General features: G+C 46.5%; 1 protein-coding gene across 2 annotated transcripts in view; it reads right to left on the minus strand.

Annotated features, from left to right (window-relative positions):
• The window catches only part of ANO8 (anoctamin 8), a 139,748-nt gene that overhangs the window by 21,290 nt on the left and 91,251 nt on the right, over window positions 1–27,207 (minus strand). For both annotated transcript variants that reach the window (XR_010792884.1, XM_066604504.1), the window contains exons 12-14: window positions 26,992–27,066; window positions 10,053–10,775; window positions 8,368–8,559 (exon numbers count right to left, since the gene is read on the minus strand). Coding sequence is in view for 1 of the 2 variants with exons in the window: in XM_066604504.1 (XP_066460601.1) it covers window positions 8,368–8,559; window positions 10,053–10,775; window positions 26,992–27,066 (990 nt within the window). In the remaining variant the exon portion in view is untranslated. The remainder of the gene's footprint in view (window positions 1–8,367; window positions 8,560–10,052; window positions 10,776–26,991; window positions 27,067–27,207) is intronic.

Consider the following 27,207-nt stretch of genomic DNA (forward strand, 5'->3'; position numbering starts at 1 on the left):
TCCGCGATCTATTCCGCCGCCTGCCCCCCGTGCACCGGAGGTCCTCTGCAGCCGACCGGAGGTCAGTCCCCTCTCGGGAGAAGGGTGCCTCTCGTCTCCTGTTCCCCGGACCTTTCCCTCAGCGGTGAGGACCGCGCAACACCTGCGGCTCACCCGGCTGCCTTGCCGCCCTGCGGTCTCCTCCCGCCGCCTGCTGGCGGCGCTGGACGTCTCCCTGAACGCCAACCCTGAACACAGCCGCCGGTGGGACGTCCATCAACTTGCCCGGAGCTCCGACCGCATCACCCATCATCCATCTGCGCCCAGCGTTGCCGTGGCAGATCTGAGAAGACCGGCAGCCTCGGGGACTCTGACCTGCAGAATCCAACTTTCGGAACCCGGCCCTGCGGAGCCGGCAGCACAACAGTGAGTATCCGGTGGAGGCAGGGAGACAACACACTCGCCAAGAGCCACAGATTGCTTCAATATACAACCTATTCACGGAACCCACAAGCAGCAAAGTTCCCTATCCCTTCGCCCTCAATAGACGGACACTGCCCCCCGCCCTTCTACCACAACCGGTCCGGATCGGGATAAACCTTGCATAGTTGCGGCCCGGGCTGCGGAACCTCTACCCTCCAACAGTCATTGTAACCGCATAATTATAAGAACTTGATAGCTAACAACATCTAAACTTCATCAACATACAAAGACCTCTGCCTCCTAACGGCCATTATAACCGCATTACTATAAGGACTCTATACCCAACAACATCCAAATCCTGTGCGAGACGCATCTAGCTGTTGATAGCACCATCCGGCACATCCCACAGACAACAGTTCTTGAGAACCCGTATACTATATAAAGCAAAGCGGGGGGGGGGGGGGAAGAAAGACGAAGACCTCTATTTCCCAACAGTCTACACAACGCATAATCACTACGATTCCATAGACAATAACTCCTTAAAACTCAGGTGGGAAGGGAGGAGGAGCCACCACCCCCCGTAAACCACCATACCAAGCAACATCCCTCACCATGAGTACACGCGCCAAAAGCGGCTCGGCAGCGGAAAAATTAAAAGAGTTTGCCCGCACCGAAACCTCTGAACACACCCCGCGAGTGACGCGACCTACCCAGACAAGAGAGCCCGAAGATGAAACGGGGCAACCCCCAGAGCCGACCATGCGACAGCTCTTAGAGGCAATCAATTCCTGTAAATCCTCCCTTACCAACAAAATAGAAGAGATAAAATCTGACGTCTTGTTGCTAAGACAAGACTTACAGAACATGAGAGGCAGAATGCAGGAAATGGAAGGCCGCATCTCCAATGCAGAAGACTCCCTACGCCCACTCTCTGCGGCAGTTAAAAAAGCCATACGGGTAGCAGAATTCTGCCAGTCCAAAACGGACGACCTGGAAAACCGGTCACGCCGCAATAACCTGCGCATAATAGGCCTACCCGAGAAATCAGAAGGCTCCCACCCAGAAACATTTGCCGAGAACTGGCTGAAGTCTCTACTGAGCGACGAAGCCTTCTCTACTCATTTCACAGTGGAAAGAGCCCACCGGGTCCCAGCAAAACCACCACAGCCGGGAGCTCCTCCGCGCCCCTTTCTAATAAGGATCTTGAATTGCAGAGATCGGGACGCCGCGCTCCGTCAAGCTAGACTAAAGGGCCCATTAAAACACAACAACGCAACAATCTCCATATTCCCTGATTTTTCTGCCGAGCTACAAAAACAAAGAGCCACCTTTATAGAAGCAAAGAGGAAACTTAAAGAAAGAAATATCCCTTATTCAATGGCATATCCAGCCCGCCTGCGCATCGTAACCCAAGGAAAGGTGGTTTTCCTCCAATCTCCCACCGAAGCTATGGAATGGTTGGACATGCACCCAGCACCACCAAAAGACGACTAACCCCGCCGCACTTAAAACAGGACTTTGAACCCAATTATAATTCATGTGATTGATACCCCTCTGACCTACAGATGGCGAAATGTAAAGTTGCGGTATCTTTAAACTACTATCGGGACCTGGCGGACACCCATAGCCCTCTACAGGCCACCGGGATATCTCCCCTCCCGCCAGTATAACACCTGCTACTTCTAAAGAGATTGTAGCTAAACCGTTTTTTCATTTTTGTATGTTTTTGACATTTATGCCGAAATTAAGCAAGATGTCAAAGATTGAATGTTTAAATTGTTGTAATCTGCTCTTTAATAGCATTTCTAGTAAGTCTGCACTAACACAATTTCCCCCTTTGCACTTAACCCTTTTCCCCTTTCCTCACCCCACGGGCACAGAGGCAACACCTGAACTATATGTCCACATAGTCAGTAATGTCTTTAAAATGCCTTAGCTGGAACGTCCGGGGCCTCGGCACCGCGCTTAAACGGAGAGTCGTTTTCTCATATATCAGGCAAATTAACCCGCATATCATAAGCCTGCAAGAGATCCATCTTATCAAAGAGAAGGCCGATACACTTGCAAAGCCATGGGTACAGTGGATGGCCCACTCCTTCCACACCTCCTCCTCCAGGGGCGTTTCTGTACTTATCCACAGGTCGCTGCGTTGGAACCCTATTAACACCCGTAGGGATCCCGAAGGAAGGTTCATATTCATATTTGGCGAAATAGATTCTAAACCCTACGTTATCCTATCTATCTACAACCCGCCCCACAATAACCTTCACCTTCTACAATCCGCCATAACATACGCCCATCAATACCCCTTGGCAAGGGTGATCTGTTTGGGTGATTTCAATTCAGTAATGGATCCGGCCAAAGACAGGTTCCATATACCCCCTAGTACGGCCCCTACTCATAGCTCCTCCCTAAGACAGCTAACTGAAAGTGTCGGCTGGATCGATCTCTGGCGGTTTAAACACCCTGACGCGCGGGAGTTTACTTGTCACTCCCCGGGACACAATGCGCTAGCAAGGATCGACTACATATTTAGCTCCGCAGAACTAGCAATATACCTCTCCAACATTACGCATTGCCCACGGGGCATATCTGACCACAGCCCCATACTATTAACTTTGAAATTCCCTCAACACAACATAGTACCCACCTGGAAGCTCCACCCTTTCTGGTTAAAGCTGATCGGATCGGACGACCAAACACCTTTCCATATATCCCTATTCCTAGAGGCCCACAGTGATAATACCCACCCCGCCCTGAAATGGGATACTCTAAAGGCTTACGTTAGAGGATTCCTCAGGTCAGCCATCTCACACATTAAAAAGTCGACAGCCCAGGCCGACAGAGAATTAGAAAACCAAACAATGGAGGCAGAAAAAACGTATACCTCTAACCCCACGGACGCCAATAAATCAGCCTGGCTTAGCCTAGTCAGACTCCATAAACATCAAATTCATGCTAAAGCCAGGCGCAAACTATTCTTCACTAAACAACATTACTTCGAATTTGGGAACCAGTCCAGTCATCTACTTGCGAACCTCATCAGACGAGAAAACAACACTAACACGATCCTTAAGATCAAGAACCAATGTGGAGTGGAGTTAACCGACGCTCCGTCTATTACAAACTGCTTTAAAGACTTCTACACTAATTTATACAGTTCTTCCTCCCAGAACACAGTGGCAGATATCCTGGGCTACTTGGATGACCTAAACTTCCCAACCCTCTCCGCAGAACAGGTTGAGCTTTTGGAAGCTCCAATTACGCTGGAGGAGGTCCAACAAATAATTCAGGATATGGCTCCTAACAAGTCGCCAGGTCCGGACGGCCTCCCAATAGAGACATACCGTAAATACAGCGAACAACTAACCCCACTGCTACTTGAGACATTGAACCAAGCCCAAACGGATGAAACCCTCCCACCTTCATTCTACAAGGCCTCCATAGTAGTGATACAGAAACCCGGGAAAGACCCTATAGAATGTAGCTCTTATCGCCCAATCTCATTGGTAAACGCTGATTACAAAATTCTAACTAAAATCCTGGCTACTAGACTAAATCAGGTAATTTTGTCCATTATCCATCCGGACCAGACGGGTTTTATGCCTGGGAAATCTACAACAATAAACATCCGTAGAGCCTAAACGGCCATTCAACTAGGTAAGCAATACAATATGCCTTGGGCCCCAGTCTCACTCGACATGGCAAAGGCCTTCGACTCGCTAGAGTGGGCCTTCCTTGAGGCCTGTCTGGTTCGCTTTGGATTCGGGCCCAAATTCCAGCAATGGGTTAAAACCATATATAAATCCCCAAGTGCAAATGTAGTGGTAAACGGCATCCCGTCACCTGAATTTCAACTGGCGAGAGGCACCCGACAAGGATGCCCTCTATCCCCGGCCCTATTTGCCATAGCCATGGAGGCACTGGCGATCCGATTGAGAAGCACCCCCAATGTAAACGGTATTAGGTGGGCAGACCTCGAGAGCAAAGTGGGACTATATGCGGATGACACAATCCTTTTCTTATCCGACCCAATAAACTCTTTTTCCCAAGCCATGACCCACATAGACAGATTCTCCAATTTCTCAGGGCTATATATCAACTGGTCTAAGTCGACAATCCTGTACACAGACCCTAACCCCGGAAATGATCCCTGCGTTGCTAGATACGGACTAAAACCGGTTCAAACATTTAAATATCTGGGGATGCTTATGCCATATGACCACAATAAAGCCATAGCAGAAAACATAGACCCGTTGCTGGACAATATAAAACACAAGTTGAAAAGATGGACCAAATTGCCGCTTTCTGTGGCTGGGCGCATAAATCTTATTAAAATGGCCATCCAACCCAAATGCTTATATGTTCTACAGCACATGCCAGTACCCGTTCCTAAGCGCTTCTTCCAATCATTGAACTCCCTTATCATCTCATTTATATGGAATTCCTCCCGCTCCAAACTAAGTCTGTCAACATTACAAAGGCCCAAAGAACAAGCGGGAATGGCCCTCCCGGACCTGCGACTTTACTACCTAGCAGGACAATTGAGAAACATACGGACCTGGGTCTTGAACAGAGAATTGACCATAGCAGATAAACAGCTTGCGAAACAAGTAAAAGGTAACAACCTCTTAAACTTTCTAGAATTCCCGCAATACACTAACTCCGCCGACATAGTCCCACTCCATAAATTGGCTCTTGGTGTGTGGAGGGAGGTGAAGACACTGCAGAGATACCAAGATGTAATACCCGAACTCCATCTCTGGAACAACCCTGGCCTCACCGCCCTACAATCAGTCCCAGACCCTCAATACTGGATGGCCCAAGGGGTACATACACTAAGCGATATATACGTGGATGATATATTCCCTACATTCACGCAGCTATGCGACAGGTTGCAGTCCCCGCATCTCCAGCTATTCAGATTCTTTCAGCTACGACACGCTCTGAACTCCCAATTTCCGCTCACCTCAACACATATATCCAAGTTCCCCACAATTGGCATCCTCAAATCTCAGGGGCCTGGGGGGCTAATCTCGGCCCTATATACGCACCTCCTCTCGGCTAAAATATCCTCTAGCCCGCCCCCAGCATACGACAAATGGAAACAGTCTATTCCATCCCTCACACCCGAGGAGTGGCAGGACATCTCCGAATCCCACTTGACGGTTTCCCCCGCTGTGAACAATAAATTAATCCAGCTGTATATAACGCACCAGGCCTACCTTACCCCCAGCCGTCTATACAAAATGGGCAACGCACCTTCAAACAGATGTCGCCAACCAGAGGCGAACTTCTGGCATCTAATTTGGGAATGCCCCCTAATCAATGAGTACTGGGCGGAAGTTATTGACCTGATAAATTCACTACTACCACCCCCACTGATTATCGATTTGGACCCAAGGGTGGCGCTGTTTAGTCTGTTGGAGGAGGAGGTGTGGCCACACCACACTCGTACTTTTCTCGAAAGAGTGCTATTCCTGGCCCGCAAGGCAATAGCCATGAAGTGGATGGCCGCGGAAGTCCCCTCGGTTCTATACTGGATGCAACAAGTAAACACCATAATCTCCTACGAGAAGATCGTATATCAAAACCGAGGATGCCCGGCCAAGTTTCGGAAGGTATGGGGGACCTGGCTGGACTCCCACTCTACTTTGCCTATGGAATGAGCCTCGAAGCCCGACACACAACCCCCCCCCCTCCTGCCCCTCCCCCTCCCAAACAAACGCCAGCAGACTGACACCTCCCGTTTTTCTACCAAGACCGAAACAAGACAGAGCAGAAACAGTTAAGAAGAAAAAGTTTTAAAGTTTATTGTTACTAAAAAACTCAAGAAGTACTGTTAACAAGATTTGTAGTGGTATAATTACGGAAAATGTACATGTGGATAAGGATGTACCTAACAAAGTTTCTTTTCATTCTGTATTATACAACACATTTTTTTTTCCAAAATAAAACGAATTTAAAAAAAAATGGCCATCCAACCTAAATGTTTGTATATATTGCAACACATGCCAGTAACGGTCCCCAAACGCTTCTTTCAGTCACTAAACTCCCTGATCATCTCCTTTATATGGAACTCCTCTCGCTCCAAACTCAGTCTGTCGACACTACAAAGGCCCAAAGAGCAAGCCGGAATGGCCCTCCCGGACCTTCGACTCTATTATCTGGCAGGACAATTGAGGAACATACGGGCCTGGTTTTTGAACAGGGAGCTGCCCATAGCAGATAAACAACTGGCGATGCAAGTAAAAGGCAATAATCTTCTAAATTACTTAGAATTCCCGCAATACACCAACTCTACTGACGTGGTCCCGCTCCACAAGCTAGCCCTCGATGTGTGGAGGGAGGTGAAGACGCTGCAACGATATCGAGACATAATACCCGAACTCTGTCCGTGGAATAATCCTGGTGTCACCTCCCTACAATCAATCCCAGACCCACAATACTGGATGGCCCAAGGGGTGCATACACTAAACGACATATATATATATAGACGGAACACTCCCCACATTTACAGAACTACGCGATAGGCTGCAATCCCCGCATCTCCAACTATTCAGATTTTTCCAGCTAAGACACGCTTTAAACTCTCAATTCCCACCCGCCTCAACACACATATCTAAATTCCCCACAATCGGCATCTTAAAGTCTCAGGGACCCAAGGGGCTAATCTCGGCCCTATACACACATCTCCTTTCGGCTAAAATAGCCCCCAACCCGCCTATAGCATATGACAAATGGAAGCAAGTTATCCCATCTCTCACACCCGAGGAGTGGCAGGACATCTCCGAATCCCATCTGGCAGTTTCCCCCGCTGTAAATAATAAATTGATCCAACTATACATAACGCACCAGGCCTATCTCACCCCTAGCCGCCTACACAGAATGGGCACTGCATCCTCAGATGCTTGCCACAGATGCCGCCAACCGGAGGCGAACTTTTGGCACTTAATATGGCAATGCCCTCCAATTAATGAATACTGGTCGGAAATTACCAACACTATAAACACACTACTGCCTCCCCCATTGACTATCGACCTAGACCCCAAGGTGGCGTTGTTTGGCCTACTGGAGGAGGAGATGTGGCCACACCACACCCGCATATTTCTCGAAAAGGTACTGTTTTTGGCCCGCAAGACAATAGCCATGGGGTGGATGGCTGTGGAGACCCCCTCAATCCTACACTGGACCCAAATGGTAAACACCGTAATCCCCTACGAGAAGATCATCTACCAAAACAGAGGATGCCCGGCCAAATTCAGGAAAATATGGGGGTTGTGGATTGACTCCCACTCTACCTTACATATGGAATGAGCCTCAAATCCCGACTTACACCCCCCCCCCCCCAGATAAGTGTCAACAGACCTGCACCTCAGCTCTACTATTACTATTAAAATTGAAACAAATCAGAGCAGAATCGTTTTGAAAAAAGTTGTAAAGTTTATTGTTGCTAAGTTACCCAAGGAATGCAGTAACAAATTATACCGATTCCAACATAATGGAAAATGTATGTATGAATAACGACACATCTAACAAAATTCTTTTTTATTCTGTATTCCACATTGTCTTTTGTCTTTGAAAATAAAACGAATTTTAAAAAAAATCAGACAATGTGATTTTCTGGATGTGTTTTCTCATGTTGTCTCTCATAGTTGGGGTCTACCTATGATGTCAATTACAGGCACCTCTCACCTTTTTAAGTGGGAGAACTTGTACAATTGGGATCTGAGTAAATACTTTGTTTCCCCACTGTACAAATCAATGTTGGCTCGCTCCCTTATCATTCGGATTTAACTCGAATGTGAACGACTGAACAATTTCTCATTTGAATGAGCCAACAATGCATCTGCCCGTCTAAACGAGCCAGCGGCGACGTCATTCGCTAGTTCAAATGAGAAATTGGCTCGTCTAAAAGGACCCTTAGGAATCTCTGGCTGCTGTCCACACCCACCAGCTCCTTACTTGCCACTGTCCTATACCATCCACACGACGCCCGAATGGTCTCTGATGTCCACTGCACAGCTTGAAGGCATCACTGCGGATCTCAATCAGGTTATTCACAAGGGCGCATACTGCAGCGAGGGGGAAAGCCGATGAGAAGAGGACCACATAGCCAAACTGCACGAACATCTCCTGGTAGTCCTGGAAGGTATCCTAGGGAAAGCACATGGAGTATTAGCAGATGGCGTTATACGACACAGGAGGGTCACTGAAGAATCAGTAACTGTAGACTTGTACTTGTAGGGGTTTCATGTTCTAACAGCACAAGATTGTAAATCTAAAAAAAAGGTAAAAAAAATTATATATTTTTTTAGCCAAAGGCAAGAAAGAGGAATATGAGATAAAAGACCTAATTTCCTTCTCTATATTATTCCCTTCGCATTTGGCTCAAAAACTTCACAATCAAAAAAGTCACAATAAACTGCGTGTTTTACTAGTTTTACTCTAGAATCTACTGTCCTCAAGGGCCGTCCTCGGCAATAGCAATGACACTAAACAAGTCTTACTGAAGGGCGAGGGTGCGTAGCTCTGCCAAATGCAGAAACGTTTTTAAAAGATGGACACCACTAGAGGGCATCACTAGAACATCAAAAAGATTAAAAGAGGCTATCCAGGCAGTGATCAGAGCAGAAGCAACTGCTCCGACTCCTGTGTAGTGGCCGGCGCTTGTAATTGCAGGTGCAGCTCTCACTGAAATCAATGGGAGCTGCTGTGCTGTAATTGCAGCCTGGGGTCCTATTGATTTCAATGAGAGCTGCACCTGCAATTACAAGCGTCGGCCACTACACAGGGGTCAGAGCAGCGGCTTCCGCTCCAATCCCATGGATTGCATGGATTTAAGTGTTGTACCATTGCAGAAAGCACTCCAGCTGCAGGACCATGATTGGTAGAAAAGAACGCCATAAGAACAATCCGGCATATAGAGAAAAACGCATGCAATGCATAAGGCTAGAGCTACATGTGTCGCACGCAACGTCATATCTAGCGACTGCCAAACGTACCGCATTGGGACCTAAGGCACCTGCGACACAGCAACTGCTGAAAATCCCAACTTGGTTTGATATTGGTTGCTGGTTGTAAGTCACATACCACTTTTTCCACTATTGACATGTATGCAAGTTGCATGCAAATCCAAATTTCCTGCGATTTGGCTATTTTTATTTTTTTTTTAAACATCTAAATCGCAGCTGTGAAAGTCACATGACTGTTACGTGCCACATGTCGCCTCAGAGGATAAAACTATTAAAAATGGACCATTCTAAGTAGAATACATCTTACATCTGGCCCCCCCGGAGGGGCTTCTTACACTGCGGTCTTGTGTAACGTGATTATGATATAATGCTATAGACGACTGATGACGAAGCTTACATTCTTTTACACATTCAATACATGCTGCAACTTTTCAACCCCCATCTTGGGTTTTTTTCAGGCTTGATACAGAGCCCAGATGGGGTTAAACGTAAAATGTCTTGAATGTATAAAGGAACATCAGCTTCATCATCTTGGAGTGCTACGGTATTTTCATCGATGTTTAGAGGTCAGCTGAACCCGGACCGGTGACCGCCTTGCACCCCTCTATCTACAGATGAAATGGTCTTTTGGTTCTGCTGCGGATTGTGTTTTCTCGTACGGCACTGTGATCTCACCTCATACTTCTTCATACAACTCTCAACCTCTGCTTGCGTCAGCTTTGTGGGATAATGGTCTTCTGGCGGGTCCATCCATGAATCTCTTTTTTGCTTCCTCAGACTTTCTTCATACTCTTCCTCTCCTTCCCTGCTCATCTCCTGCTCCACGATGAGCCTCCTCCTTCTCCTATGTGGCCTCAACTTTACAGCGGCTTCCTGTTCCTCCTCTTGCAGCTCCCCACTAATTTCTTTCTCATCTTCATCATCCTCTCCTAACTGGAAAACTGATGCTGGGTCGCTGCCTTTCTCCACAAGCGTAGGACTCCCTTCCTGTAAGAAGCCAATATCATCGTCCTGCTGGGACAACATGCACTCTTCCACACGCTTCTCCTTTTCTAAAAAGCTAACTCTCTTCAGTTTCAGCCCACAATCCATGATGCTTTCTTCTTCTAACTCCTCCTCCTCCGAGAGGCCTTCTTCCTCCTCCTCCGGCACGCCACAACCTCCATTCAAGCATTTCTTCCGATTCCCAATGCCAGTCTCCAGAGGATCCCCGGGTGTCCTGGCAGGACGTTGAGGGAGCGCATACTTCTGCACAAGCCTCCTAAGCGCATACCGAAGAAATAGCAAGACAGATCTTGGGTTAATGTCTCCTTGCTGCACTTTCTGGTACAAGTGGGGTTGGGATACTTCTTTCACATTCTGTAGGAATTGACGTATGACCAGGAGTGTAGCCAACATCTACGGGGGGGAAAAAGATGGCAAAAGTTATCACAATTAAGCAACATAATACTACGGGCAAGTGTCAAATGATGCATCAATGCATCAGTATTTGTGGTCTTAAAGGGAACCAGTCATCAACTACAGCTTATAGTTTAGGTGATATGGAATTTGTGGAGCCACGCCGTATGCTCACCCGGTCTGCCGGCTAAGTCAGCGTGTACACACCAGCTTTATAGGTGGTTTCGCGCACACTCCCACAGAGATGAGTGGAAGTGTGTGTACAGCCTACTGATAAGGGTCCATCTGTTGTGTACACTTGGCTTTGCTAGGGGACACCACAGGAATGGAGGACTAAGTACAAAATATGGCTCCCCAGCCTCCACATTACCTAAACTATAAGCACCATAACGAGTATGCTGGCGTGCCGCACATGTATCTCTCGCCAACCCCTATACACTATATTGGCGTGTATGTGTACATAATACATGCCAAAATAGTACAAACCTTTTTTTTTTTGCGCAAGTAATACGTGTGCAAAAAAAATCACAGGTGTGAGTGTCAAATCAACGGGCTATAGGTTATCGCTGGTTGAACACTGGAAATTGGCGCGTGCGACGTGCAATGACAATACCCCGTGTGAGACTGGCATAAATCACAGTATTAGGGGGATTTTGCTTTTCAACCTCAGCACGGACCAGGCCGGCTGCAGGCTGCCCATGACTCCGGCCACTAGCATACCACTTTCAGTGCAGGAGGTAGTACCATAAGATCCCATGGCACGGGCTCCATCCTGAAGAATGTAGCTTAGCAGATGGAACAGGATGAGGTCTAGTTAAAGGATTTTGCCCAGTTAAGATATGTATCACCCATCTACAGAATAGGTGATAAATGTCCAAATCGCCGGGGATCCAACTGCCGGGACCCCCAATAGATCACTGCAGTCTGAATACCCCATGTGGATAGAGTGGCGGTGCTCATGCATGACAACCATTCTAATCACATACACGTAACAGAAGGAGATCTGGTCATGCTTGTGCACCGCTACTCCAGTCACATGGGGGTATTAAGGGGATTGGTGGAGGTTCCAGGTATTGAGCCCCCAGCAATCATATATTCATCACCTGTTATGTGGATAGGTGATATATGTCTTTGGTCTAAATAGGACTTTTCCACAAGTCTGTGCTACAGAAGAAAACAAAATCCCCTAATAATAGGATTTAGAAGAATGATTACTGCACTGTAATAGGTTTTCTTGTGAAGCTAGAGGTACGCTTTAATTAGGCTCACTTTACATATACTGAAGGGAATCCACAGTTTGATCCTCCGTATAACCAATGTCTTGTTAGACCCAACAAGAAGAAGTTGCCTCCATGGAAGATCAAACTGCTGATACCAGTTGTCAGACGTGACTACGCTTCTACCCATCACATCATCATCCTCTGAGAACGTTACATTATGGTAGGCCCTACTAGTACAATGCATGAATCTCCATATGAAGAGTACCTCTGTGCAGGGAAGACACCAACCCAGTTCTACATCCCAGCTAGTCCCCGTTACTAAATAGTCCCATACACAATGCCTACTTTTTTCCTCTCTCAAGTAAAGGGAACCAGTCAGCAGTCTGTAGGCCAGTTAACCAATAGCAGCTACCACTGTGCAGTATCTATCATTCCCACAATGCTGGTAAAGGCACGTCTGAGTAATAGATGCTTAAAAATTTCCCGTTCGCCCCTCTGCCGAGGATGACGTAGTAGACATCATGCACACTGCGGTCTGAAGTCTCGCGATGCGGTCTTCTCCCGATGCATGTACTGATAAGCTCCTGGATTCCGCCTGCAGATGGGAGGGTTTATCTGTACAAGCACTGACAGCAGCCGGCGAGATTTCAGAGAGCAACATGGATGATGTCTACTACGTCATTCATGTCAGAAGGGACCAGAGGCTTGGACTTGAGTGGAAAACCACCAGCGAGAAGAGATGGTCCGCACGCCTACTGGGCTACTTGCTTTTATTTGGATGTGGCACGGGAAATGTTCAAACCTCTATTACTCAGGCGTGCCTTTATCAGCATTGATTGCCAAAGCAGTGCAAGCATGATAGATACTGCACAATGGTAGCTGCTGTTGGTTAACTGGCCTACAAACTGCTTACAGGTTCCCTTTAACCCCTTAGTGACCAAGCCTGTTTGCGCCTTAATGACCAGGCCAAATTTTGGAAATCTGACATGTGTCACTTTAACGTAGAATAGCTCCGTAAAGACTTTGCATGTCCAAGTGATTCTGACGTTGTCTTTTCGCCACATATTGTACTTCATTTGGGTGGTAAAAATAGACCGATAGAGTTTGTGTATATTTATTAAAAGTGCCAATATTGGGAAAATTTGTAAAGAATTGTCGTCTTTTCACATTTTCAATTGCAATATCTCAAATATGTGCAAACGTACTGTAAAAAAGGTTTGCTAAGATATATATTTGCATCTGTTTATTCTGGTGCACATTTGAAAAACATTTGTTTTTTCTAACCATTTAGGAGACGTACAAATTTAACATTAATTATTAACATTTTAAGGAGTACTTTGTTTTCTTACACCAAGCCAAGATTGCAAAGGCTCATGGGTGTCAGAATGACAGATACCCCCACAAATGACCGCATTTTAAAAATAACACCCCTTTATGTACTCACTGAGGGGGGTCAGGAGTGTTTTGACCCCACAGTTTCTTTTCAGGATTTAATGCAATTTAGAGGAGAAAAAAATCAATTTCATATTTTTGCAAATATGCCATTTTAAAACCAGGTTTCTTTTCCATAGTGCACATGAAAATGGGGATTGACACCCCAAAATGGATACCCGCATTTGTCCTGTTTTCAGAAACATACCCATTGTGGCCCTAATATTATGTCGGTATGTACAACGGGGTCCAAACTGAAAGGAGCAGCCGGTGGCTTTCAGAACAGACATTTTGATTGAAGGCATTTCAGGCCCCATAGCAGCCCTTGAGCGGCCAAAACCATAGAGAACCCCCACAAACAACCCCATTTTGGAAACTAGACCCCTTAACAAATTTATCTAGGGGTGTACTGCGTATTTGGACTCCGCAGTTGTTGAATGAATCTGAGTAAAGCAGAAAGAAAAAATTACGATTTTCATTTTTTTAGCAATTGTGTCATTTTAAAAACAAACAGTTGTTTTTTTGTACAATGTACATAGGAATGAAGACTTGCACCCCAACATGGATTCCCCTGTTTGTCCCGTGTTCAGAAACATACCCGTTGTGGCCCTAATCTGCTTACAGGACACATGGCTAGGCCCATAATGGAGGGAACAACTGTTGGATTTCAGGGCACGACTGAATAAATTCCAGGCCCCATTGCCCACTTGTGCGGAAAAAAATTAACTCCCTAAAAATAATCCCTTCCCCTCCGCGCCCTTTTTGGCATTCGCCAAATCTTAGATAAAAGTAATAATGTGAACTGTGTGGTATTTCCGAAGACTGGGGTAATTAGGGGGGCCTGGTTGGGATGGGCACATGGGGTAAAAAAAACGGGTATCCCTTCTCCTCCCATGCTTTTTTGGGGGGTATTTCTTGACCTCAGCGACAGGGGTGGGGTGTAAAAAGTGGCCCTCTGTGAGGCTATGTAATCCTGCTGAGGTGCGGCGGTCTCACACAGAAGGCGCTCAACAAGCTGCTCCAGGAACTGCAAGGGGCTTCTTGTAAATTATGTATTACAGGTTGCGATCTGAATAATGCCGGGCTCACGCAGCCGTATGTGGAATCAGCTTGCAGAGGCCCACAGCGGATCAAAGGCTGTGAGCCATTGGTAGCCGGGAGCAAAGAGATTTTAAATTTCCCGGGCCCTCCCCAGCTCCTGTGAATGTGTCCGGCATTTTGCAGACGGGCGCATGCGGACAATCTGGGTTAAGGTCCGTGGAGGAGGATCGCATCACAGTTCAAATACAGAGGCCTCCAGTAAAACGTTTCACCTCCTTTCACCGATCGCATCGGTGAGGAGAGATGAAACTTCTACTTATTTTTTACTTTTACGTGATCGCCATTATCCATAATGACGATCACGTGACCAGGGTCTGCTCACTGCGGCCCCACCGTGACAACTTTGGTAGCCAAGAGCAGGGAAATTTTTAATTTTCTGGGCAATCCTCAACTTTTGCACGTGTCTACCATTTTGCTGATGGGCGCATGCGTCGAGGCTGAGAAAGGTCCGCGGATAAAGATCCTATTATTGGAGAAATCCGGGGACCTTAGTTATGTAATTTCATTACCCCTTATGGATACGATTCATAAGGGGAGATGAAACTTTAACTTTTTATTTTAACTTTTTTTAAACTTTCCATGATTACAGTTATCCAATGGGTAACGGTGATCATGTGACTGGGAACAGCATACAGTGGTCCCTGGTCACATCTCCCTGCACGCGGCTATCTTTGACAGCCAGGTGCAGGAAGCTTTTGAATTTGCCGGGCTTTCCGGCCTTCTGCGCGGACGACAGCGGCAAGTCCAGATTGCCACAGGACATCACAGAGGATGGGGGTGAGTATTTTCAGCTGCCCCCATGGATCCGATCCATGAGATCAGCTGAAACTTTAACTTTTTTAAACTTATCCATTGGATACCGGCGATCACGGGCCCGGGGACCGATCACTGCGGTCCCCGGTGATATCTTGTGCCTCCCGGCTACCTTCAGGAGCCAGGAGATTTCAAACCTCCCGAGTCTCCTGGCTTCTGCGGAAGCACGTGATGTAATGACGTCTGGCGCGCATGTGCAGAAAAGCGGCGTTAGGTCGTGGAGGACTAGATCACCGCGGGACATCACGAAGGATGGGGTGGGGGGGTAAGCTCAGCTGCCCCCATGGATTCGATCGACGAGGGCAGCTAAATCTTGAACTTTTTTTTCACTTTTCAGTGACTTTATTGCTATCCATTGGATAACGCTGATTGCATTGCCAGGAGGGCTTTAATCCTCAGGGGATGAATGTTTTTACGTCCCTGAGGATTAAAGCCCACCTAGCTAGGACGTAAAAACACTATGGGCTGTCACTAAGAGGTTGAGGTTTTTGTGCTGAAAAATCCCTCTAAAGTGCTCTCTCCTTTCCCCCTACCTTACTATCCACTGTCTGCTAGTTCTTGATTGACAGCAGGACTCTAGGACTGCTAAGCAGGCAATGAGTCATCCTGCTCATTCAACTGCATAAAGAGCGGAGGCAGAGAGGGAAGGACACACATACACAAAGAGAGTCTTTCTGTGTGTGTAATAGGCATTTAGAAAGCACTGTTTCTGTAGTTCTCTGTACACAGTCTATAGCACTCAGCACAGCTGCAGCTCCTCTCACCAGTTCTAAGAGGATGGAAAAGCAGACATTGCACCCTGCACAGGGTAAAAAACTGGGGGTTCTGTTTTCCTGGTCCGTTCGGGGAACAGGAAAGGGGATTTACCTGGCTGAACTGAACAGTGCCGAACAGACCCCATTGACTATATTGGGGTCCATTCAGTTTCCGCTCAGCTGACCAGCATTTTACTGGAAGAAATAAAGACTGGACGGACTCGTGTTTTCTTTATAGCTACTGTTCTGTTCTGTACAAAACTGCACAAACATTACTGCAAGACCAGATTTTACTTTCAAAACTAGTGATTTTGAGGCACTTCTAGTAGTTGAAGACTGATTGTTCTGTACAAATACATCCTTTACACTTTACAAAATAATTCAACTGCCCTGATTTTCACTCTGGATGTAAAAATCAAGTTTCCAAAAACATTGGATGTTAAATTGACCTTTACATCACAGACGTTGTTGGCACCACTTCGTCTTGAAGCAACCACAACAATAAAGTGGCAGCCTGCCAGGACATTGCCATGACACTTTGTTACCTGTCATTTCTGTTCAGCTTTTCCGATCCATCACTCATATCTCTAATGGGACAAAGCATCTGCTAACATCTACATTGTGGTTTCTGTTTGTAACCAAATCGCACTGCCAGATCCCTCATAGAATGGTGACCACCAGAGTTTGGCGAATGCCATTGATTTATATTGACTTATATTTCAGTCCGTTGGGTACCGTTGTGGTATCTATTGCTTTGATGCTTCCCACTAAATCTGTGATAAAGGCTCCAAAAAGAGCCTCCAATACAGATAAGAGAACAACCAAACGCAAAGGCTGCGGAAGAGAGAAAGCAGGACTAAAGGAAAGAAAAATACAAAAAAGAGGCAGAAGACATGGTCCTGTAGAGCAAACATGTAATAATTAGGAGTATAGATGAGCGAGTGTACTCGCTAAGGCAAACTACTCGAGCGAGTAGTGCCTTATGCGAGTACCTGCCCGCTCGTCTCAAAAGATTCGGGTGCCGGCGGGGGGCAGGGAGCGGCGGGGGAGATCTCTCTCACTCTCTCCCCCCTGCTCCCCCATGCTCACTCCCGCAACTCACCGCTCTCCCCTGCCGGCACCCGAATCCTTTGAGACGAGCGGGCAGGTACTCGAATAAGACACTACTCGCTTGAGTAGTTTGCCTTAGCGAGTACGCTTGCTCATCTCTAATTAGGAGGTATTGGCTGCCTACAGTTATGTCGTTTCCCCGAGGACAGCATGCTGTATGAATATGAGAGTGGCTATAAATGACTGCCCTGTCAGCTTACATAGAAACCTGTAATCTGGCTGCTGGCATAGCACCTCTATTATCTCACACTTTTGTATCATACCCTTTCCATACCCTTTCAGCTTGTCTAACTAACGCATACACTTAGTTGCTCTATGCAAATACACCAGATCTAGTTTAGCCACCTACTCCTTATTTTCAAAGTGTCTTTGTCCTTTTTTTAGCGCATATATGTTAATAAAGTATACAATTTATTATTTTGTGTTTGGGAGGGTATAACTATTAGGCTATTCTCTTGCCTCTGGCAATTTTCTTGGTAACTGCTATTTTTATACAATGAAAACACTTTAAAAAAATTGTGCCTTTTTTGTTGCTGCATTCCAACAGCCATGACATTTTTAATTTCCCTTGGCGGAGCTCTATGGGGGCTTGTTTTTGGCAGGATGAGCTTCAGTCTTCATTTATCCAGTTTTTTAAAAACATATAACATGCGAATCACTTTCTATTCTAATTTTTCCAGAAAAGATTAATAAAACCTGCAGTTCATTGATACAATCATCCAGCTTCTCACAATCCAATAATCCGCCCCCTCTCAGACTAACGGGTAACGGGGTAAAGCGGAAGAAGAGGTCACTGCACACAAGGAGCCCCTGAGAGCCTTTTATAGGCCAAGGGGGGAACCACTTTTAGGGCCTCCAGTGACAAGACCGTTCATCTAATCACCACAACTCTCATCATCTGTATATTATAATAATAACCTTTATTTATATAGCGCCAACATATTCCACAGCTCTTATATCTGCCTGAGATGGTACCACATGCCGAGTTTTACAGCAAAACAACAACTTCTTCTAGGGGCACGATTGTTTTTGACAACGAGTGTACTATGTACAGTGAAGGAACTAACAGATACTGTATTGATATTGTAGGGGCGACTAAAGAACATTGGAGTCATTTAATATCCAGGTGCTGTTGGGATTGAGAGCAGGCGGAGGGGAGCACTAACTCAGTGTTTTACCCACGTCCAATTGAAAAAACAAGAAACAGCTGGTTGCTGTAGCAGCCAGCTGAAAGAAAATACACTGATCAGCGATTTGTGTGCAGAGCTGCAGCAGCAATCAGCTGTGTCTTGTTTTGCCAATGGAAGTGACACTCTGTTTTATAAAAGAAGAGTGACTGGCTGACACATGATGGGACCAGCATCGGATTCTCAGCCATCAGTGGGAGCAGCACTAGGGGCAGGGAAAGAGTATGAGTGCTGCAGCTTAGGAGCACTAGGACCCTGCCAATTGAGGAGAGTCATCGGAGCCTCGTGAGAACCCTCTATTCTATTAATAAAAACTAATTTATGCTCATTAAAGAAGCCCGTACACATTGAAGCCAAGCTGCAGTACCCGCACGTAGATGACCGCTAATGGCTGTGCTTCACTTCAGCTTGCCATTGTTTTGAAGCCAGTACAAGTGAAGAACCCCAATTAACAGTAATATGCGTACAATTACCACAGCTTGACGTGTACAGGCACCTCAATGAATGTCGTGAGCTTTTTCTTCCAATCACATGCACCAATGATACATACCCACCAGAGGGGGCAAACAACTGACTACATGCAGCTGTAGTATTACGCTTGCTCATGCTTAGACCTTTTTGGCGGCACAGTCTTTACACAGGAGCAGCAAACCCAGAGTATGGTAACACACGGCGGCCACCTAACTGCAAACCGGCAGAGTTTTCAGATTGATTGTTTATGGCCACACAATTCTGCAAGTAAACCGTTTGATCTGCAAAACCGCACAACCATTATAAATCAATTTGAAAACGGCGCCATTTGTATTACAGCGACACGTTTATGCAGTTCTCAGTCACAGTGCAGCCGTGTCTCAGCGACCGCTACAAGTAGCCAAACCCTTAGGCCTCATGTCCACAGGCAAATTCGGATTTTAAATCCGCAGTGTTTTTCCTGCAGGCGTGGATCCGCGCCCAATAGGGATGTATTAGACACCCGCAGGTAGTTAAATACCTGCGGATGCCATTTTTCCCTGCAGGCGCGGGTCCTGCGTGCGGGAAAAAATCTGGACATGCTCCATTCAGGCGCGGGTCTCCCGCAGGGACAGCTCCCGCAGGCTTCTATTGAAGCCTATTGAAGCCTATGGAAGCCATCCGGATCTGCAGGAGACCCGCGCCTGAATTAAACTCACCTGCTTCGGGCGATGCAGGTCTTCCTTCCTTTGCGGCCGGAAACTTCTTTCTTCGGCCCGGCGGATGTGCCCGGCACGCAGCCGACGTGCCGAGCACATCCGCCGGGCCGAAGAAAGAAGATCCGGATGCGACGGAAGGAAGACACGCATGGACCGCTACAGGTGAGTTTATTCTTATTTTTTAGCATCATGTCCGCTGGGCAGGAGGGACCCGCTGCGGATTCTCCATGGAGAATCCGCAGCGGGCCTGATTTTCCCCGTTAGGCCTCATGTTCACGGGATAATTGTTATTTAAAATCCGCAGAGTTTTTCCCGCACGCAGATCCGCGCCCCATTGGGATGCATTGGACACCCACAGGTAGATAAATACCCGCGGATGGTATTTAAAAGCGATTAAAAAATTTCTGGTGCATGAAAAAAAATGCGCCATGCTCCATTTAAGTGCGGATCCCGCTCCGGATGGCCCCCATTGATCTCTATGGGTGCGGGAGATCCGCTACGGATATTAAATGTGAATTAAATGGGTGCGGGAGATCCGCTGCGGATTTCAAGGCTGGGAGGTGGAGAAAGTACTAGGAGGTGGGGTAAAGTGGGCAAAACACCTCCAGCGTAAAAATTGCATCTGCGTACATACACGCGTGAAAAAAAACTCATTCGCATGTCACCCGCATGCAATAAAATACAATTTTAAGCTCACCCGCACTGCATCCGCAGCCCAAATCCGCAGCGGATGTCCACGGGGAAAATCAGGCCCGCTACGAATTACCCATGTAGAATCCGTAGCGGGTCCCTCCTGCCCTGCGGACATGAGGCATAAAAATAAGAATAAGCTTACCCCTCACCTGCTCCGGATCTTCCCTTCGCCGCGGCTTCATCTTCTCTCCGTCGCGGCCGGATCTTCTTTCTTCGGCTCGGCGGATGCGCAGGGCACGTCAGTTACGTGCCTCGCGCATGCGCCGGCCCGAAGAAAAAAGATCTGGCCGCGATGGAGAGAAGATGAAGCCACGGCGAAGGGAAGATCCGGAGCGGGTGAGTAAATTCCGATTTTTGTCTCCCGCGGATCCGGACGGCTTCCATAGGCTTCAACAGAAGCCTGCGGGAGCCGTCCCCGCGGGAGACCCGCACGAAAATGGAGCATGGTCCAGATTTTTTCATGCTCCATTTTTAAAAAAAAATCACTTTTATTGACCATCCGCGGGTATTTATCTACCCACGGGTGGTCAATGCATCCCTATGGGATGCGGATCCGCGGGCAGGAGAAGAGTTAAAATCCGCTGCGGATTTTAATTCTTCTTTTGCCCGTGGACATGAGGCCTAAAGCTTCGGCTAACATAGATATGCCTCAATCGGAGACGCTACAAGTTCCATCCGTGTTCTACGGAGGGCAAGTAATGGGACCTGATGCGTCCTGGCTCTTACTGTTATGTCAAGTGACCAATTGGCATAGTGACTTTTGCAGTGTGAAGCGGTGGCACTATGGTACCCTGCAGCCCTCAGCTGCCTGCGATTTGCTTCTTTATATCTGCTGCAATCCACCTCCCATCATCCATCCTGGGAACTGCAGCTGCGGCCAGGACTATCACGCGGCCCACTTGTCCTACAACAGCTGCGGCTGCAGACGGAGGTCTTCAGATGGCGAATCCTGCAGAGATCACCAGTAATCTCCTGCTGTTGTGTCACTATGCCTCTCATCAGCATGCTGGGAGTTGTGGTCCGATCCACTGGATAGTGCTTGGTAGAGCGAGCTGCACATTGTGTATCAGACAAACCATCGTGTATGGTGGCATTTAGTTACTGCATGGTAGTATTAGTCAGTTACTGCGTGTGATGCTCTTTAGTCACGGTGCGGTGCTGCTGACATTTACTCATCATGCCTCCAGTAAGGACTATTTTATAACCGCACAGTTGATGAACATTAAAAGCAAAATGGTACTTTTATAAATTGTCATTTTTCTTCTTCATTAACAGCGGGTAATTATTGTTACAATCACCCAAAAAATGGACAAGTCGTGACAGCAGCTGGCCGGTGTAAACAGGAGTTTTATGGGGCGTATTGAGTACGAATGCCTAGGGCAGAGCGAGTCGTGAACACAACCCCTATTATACCTTAACCCATCAATAACGGCCAATAGACCTTTTTTATGGACCGCACTAATGGGCTTTAAACCTGCACATACATCTTTTTAAGGCGGTGGCTTGGCTGAATACTGACAGCCAGGCTCCTGTTCTAACTGCCAGGAGAGGAGTAACCTCAGATCCTGGCAGTCTAAACCCTTACATGCCACAATCAATAGCAACTGTAGCATGTAAGCAAATGACAGAGAAATAGGCCCCTTCTGTCAGCCATTGGCAATCTGCAGTGTGATTGCAAGGTACCAATGGGTTCACATGGCAGCCAGAGGCCTGACAAAGACCCCCATGTCTGCCATGTAACCCAGTCTGTTGGGCCCCACCTCCAGCAAAGTCCCATAGGCTGCTGTTATAGGCTTAGTGGAATGCACTACATAAGTATTGCAGTGTATTATCCTAGCAATCAAACTATTTAATTCTTAAGACCCCTTAAGGGTAAAAAAATTATGCATTTTTACCCACAATTTTTTCCCCTTTTGAAATGGATAAAATGCCAAAGAAAATGTAAAAACCCCAATCAACACAATAGGTATTACCGCATTCATAACAACCCCGACAATGACAATATTTTGTTATTTATCTTGCTTGGTGAATACCGTAAAAATAATTATAAAAACTAACTCCAGAATTGACTTTTTTTTTTTGTTTGCCTCCCAAACAAAAAAAATTCCAAAGTCAAATGTATTCCAAAAATGGCACCAATAAAAACTACAACTCTAAACAGAAAAAATAAGCCTCACAGAGACCAGAAAAATAAAAATGTACTGGGTCTTGTGGCGATGCAGATTCAATTGTTTTTCTTTAAAAATGTGTATTTATTGTGCAAAAGCAGTAAAGAATAAAAAAAATCTGTAAACTTGGTCTCGCTGTAAGGGTGGATTCAGATGACCGTATATCGGCTCGGTTTTCACGCCGAGCCGATATACGGTGTCCTTGTCTGCAGGGGGGGAGGATGGAAGAGCCAGGATCAGGAACTGAGCTCCCGCCCCTTGCCACTATTTGCAATGGGAGGAGCGGGGCTAAGCGGTGGGACTTAGCTCCGCCCCCGTCTCACCCCCTCCTATAGCAAATAGTGGCAAGGGGCGGAGAGGGGGCGGGAGCTCACTTCCTGCTCCTGGCTCTTCCATCCTCCCCTCCCCCCCATGCAGACAAGGACACCGTATATCGGCTCGGCGTGAAAACCGAGCCGATATACGGTCATCTGAATCCACCCTAAGCGCGCCGATTAGATAAGAAAGTTATGTTATTTTTACCAAAGGGAGAAGTCTGAAAACAAAACACAAAAACAATAGCAGAATTTCTGAGGAACTTGTGCATCTATTCCCCCATCACCACCACCAAAAAAAAAAAAGAAAAGGAAAAAAATGAACAAAAGTTCTACAACCCATTACATGTACCCCAGAATGTGGCCATTAACAAATACAACTCGTCCCAAGTAGAGATGAGCGAACATGTCCGTTACGGACACATCCGCACCCGGACACCGGCTTTGCCGAACACTGCAGTGTTCGCGCGTAAAGGTCCGGGTGCCGCCGGGGGGCGGGGAGATGCGCGGCGGCGCGGGCGGCAGTAGCGGGGAACAGGGGGGAGCCCTCTCTCTCTCCCTCTCCCCCCCACTCCCCGCCGCACCCCCCCGCGCTGCCACGGCGGCCCCCGAACTTTTTCGCCCGAACACTGAAGTGTTCGCAAAGTTCGGTGTTCGGGCGAAAAAGGGGCGGGGCCGAACGTGTTCGCTCATCTCTAGTCCCAAGCTCTCAAATGGCTATGCCAATGAGTTAGGGGTCTTGCAATGTGACAATGACAAATCACCTGGTCCCTAAGGCAAACAATAGTCTCCCCACTAAAGGGTTAATAAACCTTTAAAAGCAGTCGGCTGTCAATACAAGCCCTGCTTATAGCAGTCAGGCAGCCTTACCTGCCTCGTCCTTGGTGCAATTACGCTGTTCAATGGACTCGGCTCTGGATTTAATAGAACCATAAAGAGTCTGCAGCCTCCTTCAGGCTATGATAAACCCCAGCATCCACAAGAAGCTCACAAAATCCCATTTTATCCTCCATAGCTTGTAAATCAAATGCTGAGATTATTGTGGATCACTGGCAAGAATAGTTTGTTATCCTTTACAAAGTCCTGTTACCATTCCTACTTATTTCATCCTGTACAGACACTGCAGCACATGTGTATACACGCCAAAGTATCATTAGATGAGACATAACACATGGGGAAAAACAAAAACGTTCGGCATATGCCATCTAGTATATGTCGGCATACCGGTCTTTCTCTGGAAGGGAAAGCATAATCTACCTGCATACCACTCAGTATATGGTTGTTTGTAGAGTGGAAGTCAATGGTTGATGTACGCTACTGTATGTCTAACCGGCGGGAATACTGTACCTGCGATGTATACCACCAATACAGCCACAAAACAAGCCTACGACTGACCTAGAACTGCAACCATGTGGCTAACTTAGTACAAATCGAGGACTTTCAATACAATCGGCCTAGTCCTACATAAAGTTCATCAAACAGTGTAACTTTGGCAGCAGGTGATGCTCCACTACCGCCCATTTGCATACTTTAAACCTGAAGAAGCGGCAGGCTGATCTGAGAAGCCCCCTGAGGACGATGAGGAACAGGTGAAACTGGAGGGTGAGGAAAGGGAGGAGGGCACCTTTAATCTGACGGGTGAAGCTGTGGGGTAGAGAGAAAACGAGCAGGAGCTGCAGGGAAGTCGAGAAGGGAAGGTGTAAGGTGAAGGAAAACATAAGGGAAAAAAGAGAGAGGAAGGGGGAAAAAAGGAGAATAAACAATGAAAAGTGGAAGAAAAGAACAGAAATGAAAGAGTTAAAGCAGAATCACATATTTGAGTCATAAGGAGTTACCCTTTCTTATAATCTAGCAAATGTGTACTAACCACACCACTGCCTAGGATGCACACTTCAAAGATATGAATTGGATTATGGATCCATACTGGAGCGCGGTGGATTTGGAAGTGGCAGCGTGATATAGCACTACAGCGGCTGCTAAAGCAACAGGGGCCTCATTACAAGACGTCTGTGATGAAAGCCCTCGGTTTGTAATGTTTGCTGCATCAATTTAGGTGTTCTAAACTTAAGGAAACCATAAATGAGAAGCATCATAGTTAAAGCTTCAGATAGGCACCCTTAAAGGGGCTATCTCTCTTCTAGCTGTTTTCAGACAGCTCCGTACAGTGCAGTGGCCCTGGTTGGTACTGCACCCCGAGTCCCATCGGCGTCAATAGGATTCAGCCTGCAGTACCAATCGTCGCCACTGCAGAATGTACGGAGCTGTATAGCTAAAAATGGGACAACCCCTTTAATCCCTTACGTTGCACATGAGGATACAGATTGTGATATTCCACATCACATTTGGTCATTTATTTCAGCCTTGACAAATATATATACAATGGAAAAGGAATGACTCTAGTATTTAGCCATCAAATTCATAGAATTGACCTGCTGCATCCATTCATAAGAGATGTAGGCATCACTAGTGTGACTGTATCTGCCATCACTTAGTGGTGCCAATTAATATTAAAACGGGCATCCCACTAAAGCTTTCTTGAACGGGGGACCACTAAATGTATACAGTTCCTTAAGAGATTGCAGTAGAGACCGTGTAACATGTGATTCTGTTTTAATCCAGTCTGCGTTGATGAAGATATAAGCAGCACAATGAGTTCAATGCCATTTACCGCATGCATACAGAAAATGCTCACACCTGGCTGTAAAGTATTGGAAACAGGGAGAGGAACTCTGTTTACTTGGCCCTGGACTTTAATCCTGGCCAATAGTAAAAAATATGGCACACAAAGCTCCTGCAATGTAGCAGGAGCAGGTCTGCTTCTCAGCTGTCAGTGACAGCCGATAGAAGTGTTTTTTAACGGCTTCTGCCTTGTCCTTTACAAGCTCCAATGTAGAGAGTGCAAGAAGCGGCAGTGCCATTTCCTGCACGGGACCCAGCTATCACGTGATCGCCAGCGACCCCTGGCATTGCAGAGATGCAGGGTCTTTGCGGCCTACTGTTGCACTAGGGGGGATGGTTTTCCCTGTAACAGGGGCTTCTATGGATGCTCTTGTTACAGTGGAAAATTGTGAACTAAAAACAAATACATATAGTGTGAATGACCCCCAGGGGTCTTATACGACGTCATGGGGGAACATAGATGTTAAAAAAAAACAAAAGTTACAAAAGGAAGCGAAGAAAATATATATGGAAAATAGAAAACGACCCCCCAGCAGTGTTAACCTAAACCGTCGCCATACGCGCCCTGTAATCTGAGATTATACAAATTTTATATCAAAATGTCTGAAACAAGATGGAAAACCCATTCCTGTACTTTATTTTTAAAATAGTTATATTTACAATAACATAAAGAACTACACATATAAAAATAACTTTTACCCCTAATAAAACAAAAAAACTGAATACATTTTCAGCAAAAAAAAGTCCTAAAAAATAGCCCTGTGTGTGATGGAAAACATTTTTATGGCAGGATAGGAAAAAGAAAAATAGGGTCATAAAACCGCCACATGGGTTTAATTGCTAAAAAGTGTCCGGTCCTTTAGGACCGAAACACCCTGGTCTTTAAGGGGTTAACTAAAATTAAACTGGGATTGCAATACAAAGCAGGGACAGGGGATATGGCAGTCAAGCCGACTGTGCAATTTATAGTACTGAACGGCTTCATAAGAGGAATAAGACTCAGCAGGAACTGTAAGTAGAGAGCGGTTACAGCCAGAAATGGACTTTCTGCAGTAAAATAATCCTTAGCAAAAAAAAATAAAATCATTGAACTTATCCTTTAAGCCATTTCATTTCCCAGACATGCATGTCCGACCCCATCAAACAGTGACCTTGATCATGATGGAAGACGAGAGAAGCGGATAAAATGGCCTGATGAAGGAAGGGAGCTGCCAGATCATGTATGCATGATAGAAATAATCAGACAATCAGAGTCACCGTCTTATCATTACAGATGTGGTGGGATGGAATAAAGGGTCAGACCTACTAACCGTGCCGTTGCACAAATACTTATGGACTGCACCCTGCATGTGTGTATACATTACTCAACCCTCGCTAAGGCCATACAGCGGGTCTAGGCTATAAGTTAACAGTAAAGCTGCATCATGTTTTATCGGCAAAAACATGTGGCGCCACAGCGCTCGGTCAGTGGGAACACAGCCTCTTTATAGAGATGTGAAGAAGCAATGGCCCAGATGTCAATCGTCACAAGACCAACATTGTAACTAGAAATGCTGGAAAAGGATGCTGCACTCACCTCCTTGAGTCGCTCCATGTCCTTGAGGTAGAAACCGATGTAGAAAAGACTCAGGTAGGAATTTACAAACTGGAACTAAATGGAAGAGAAAAGAAACACACTTTGTAACCGTGTAATAACTTTCAGTAAGCAGCTTTGGTCTTATAAGGGTCGGCCAGGAATGAACCCGGCCGCGTGCGTCCATACAACTCACACCAATGCTTCCAAATATATAAG

Source organism: Eleutherodactylus coqui, chromosome 5 (assembly GCF_035609145.1).
Source record: "Eleutherodactylus coqui strain aEleCoq1 chromosome 5, aEleCoq1.hap1, whole genome shotgun sequence".
In the NCBI taxonomy this organism is placed as follows: domain Eukaryota; kingdom Metazoa; phylum Chordata; class Amphibia; order Anura; family Eleutherodactylidae; genus Eleutherodactylus; species Eleutherodactylus coqui.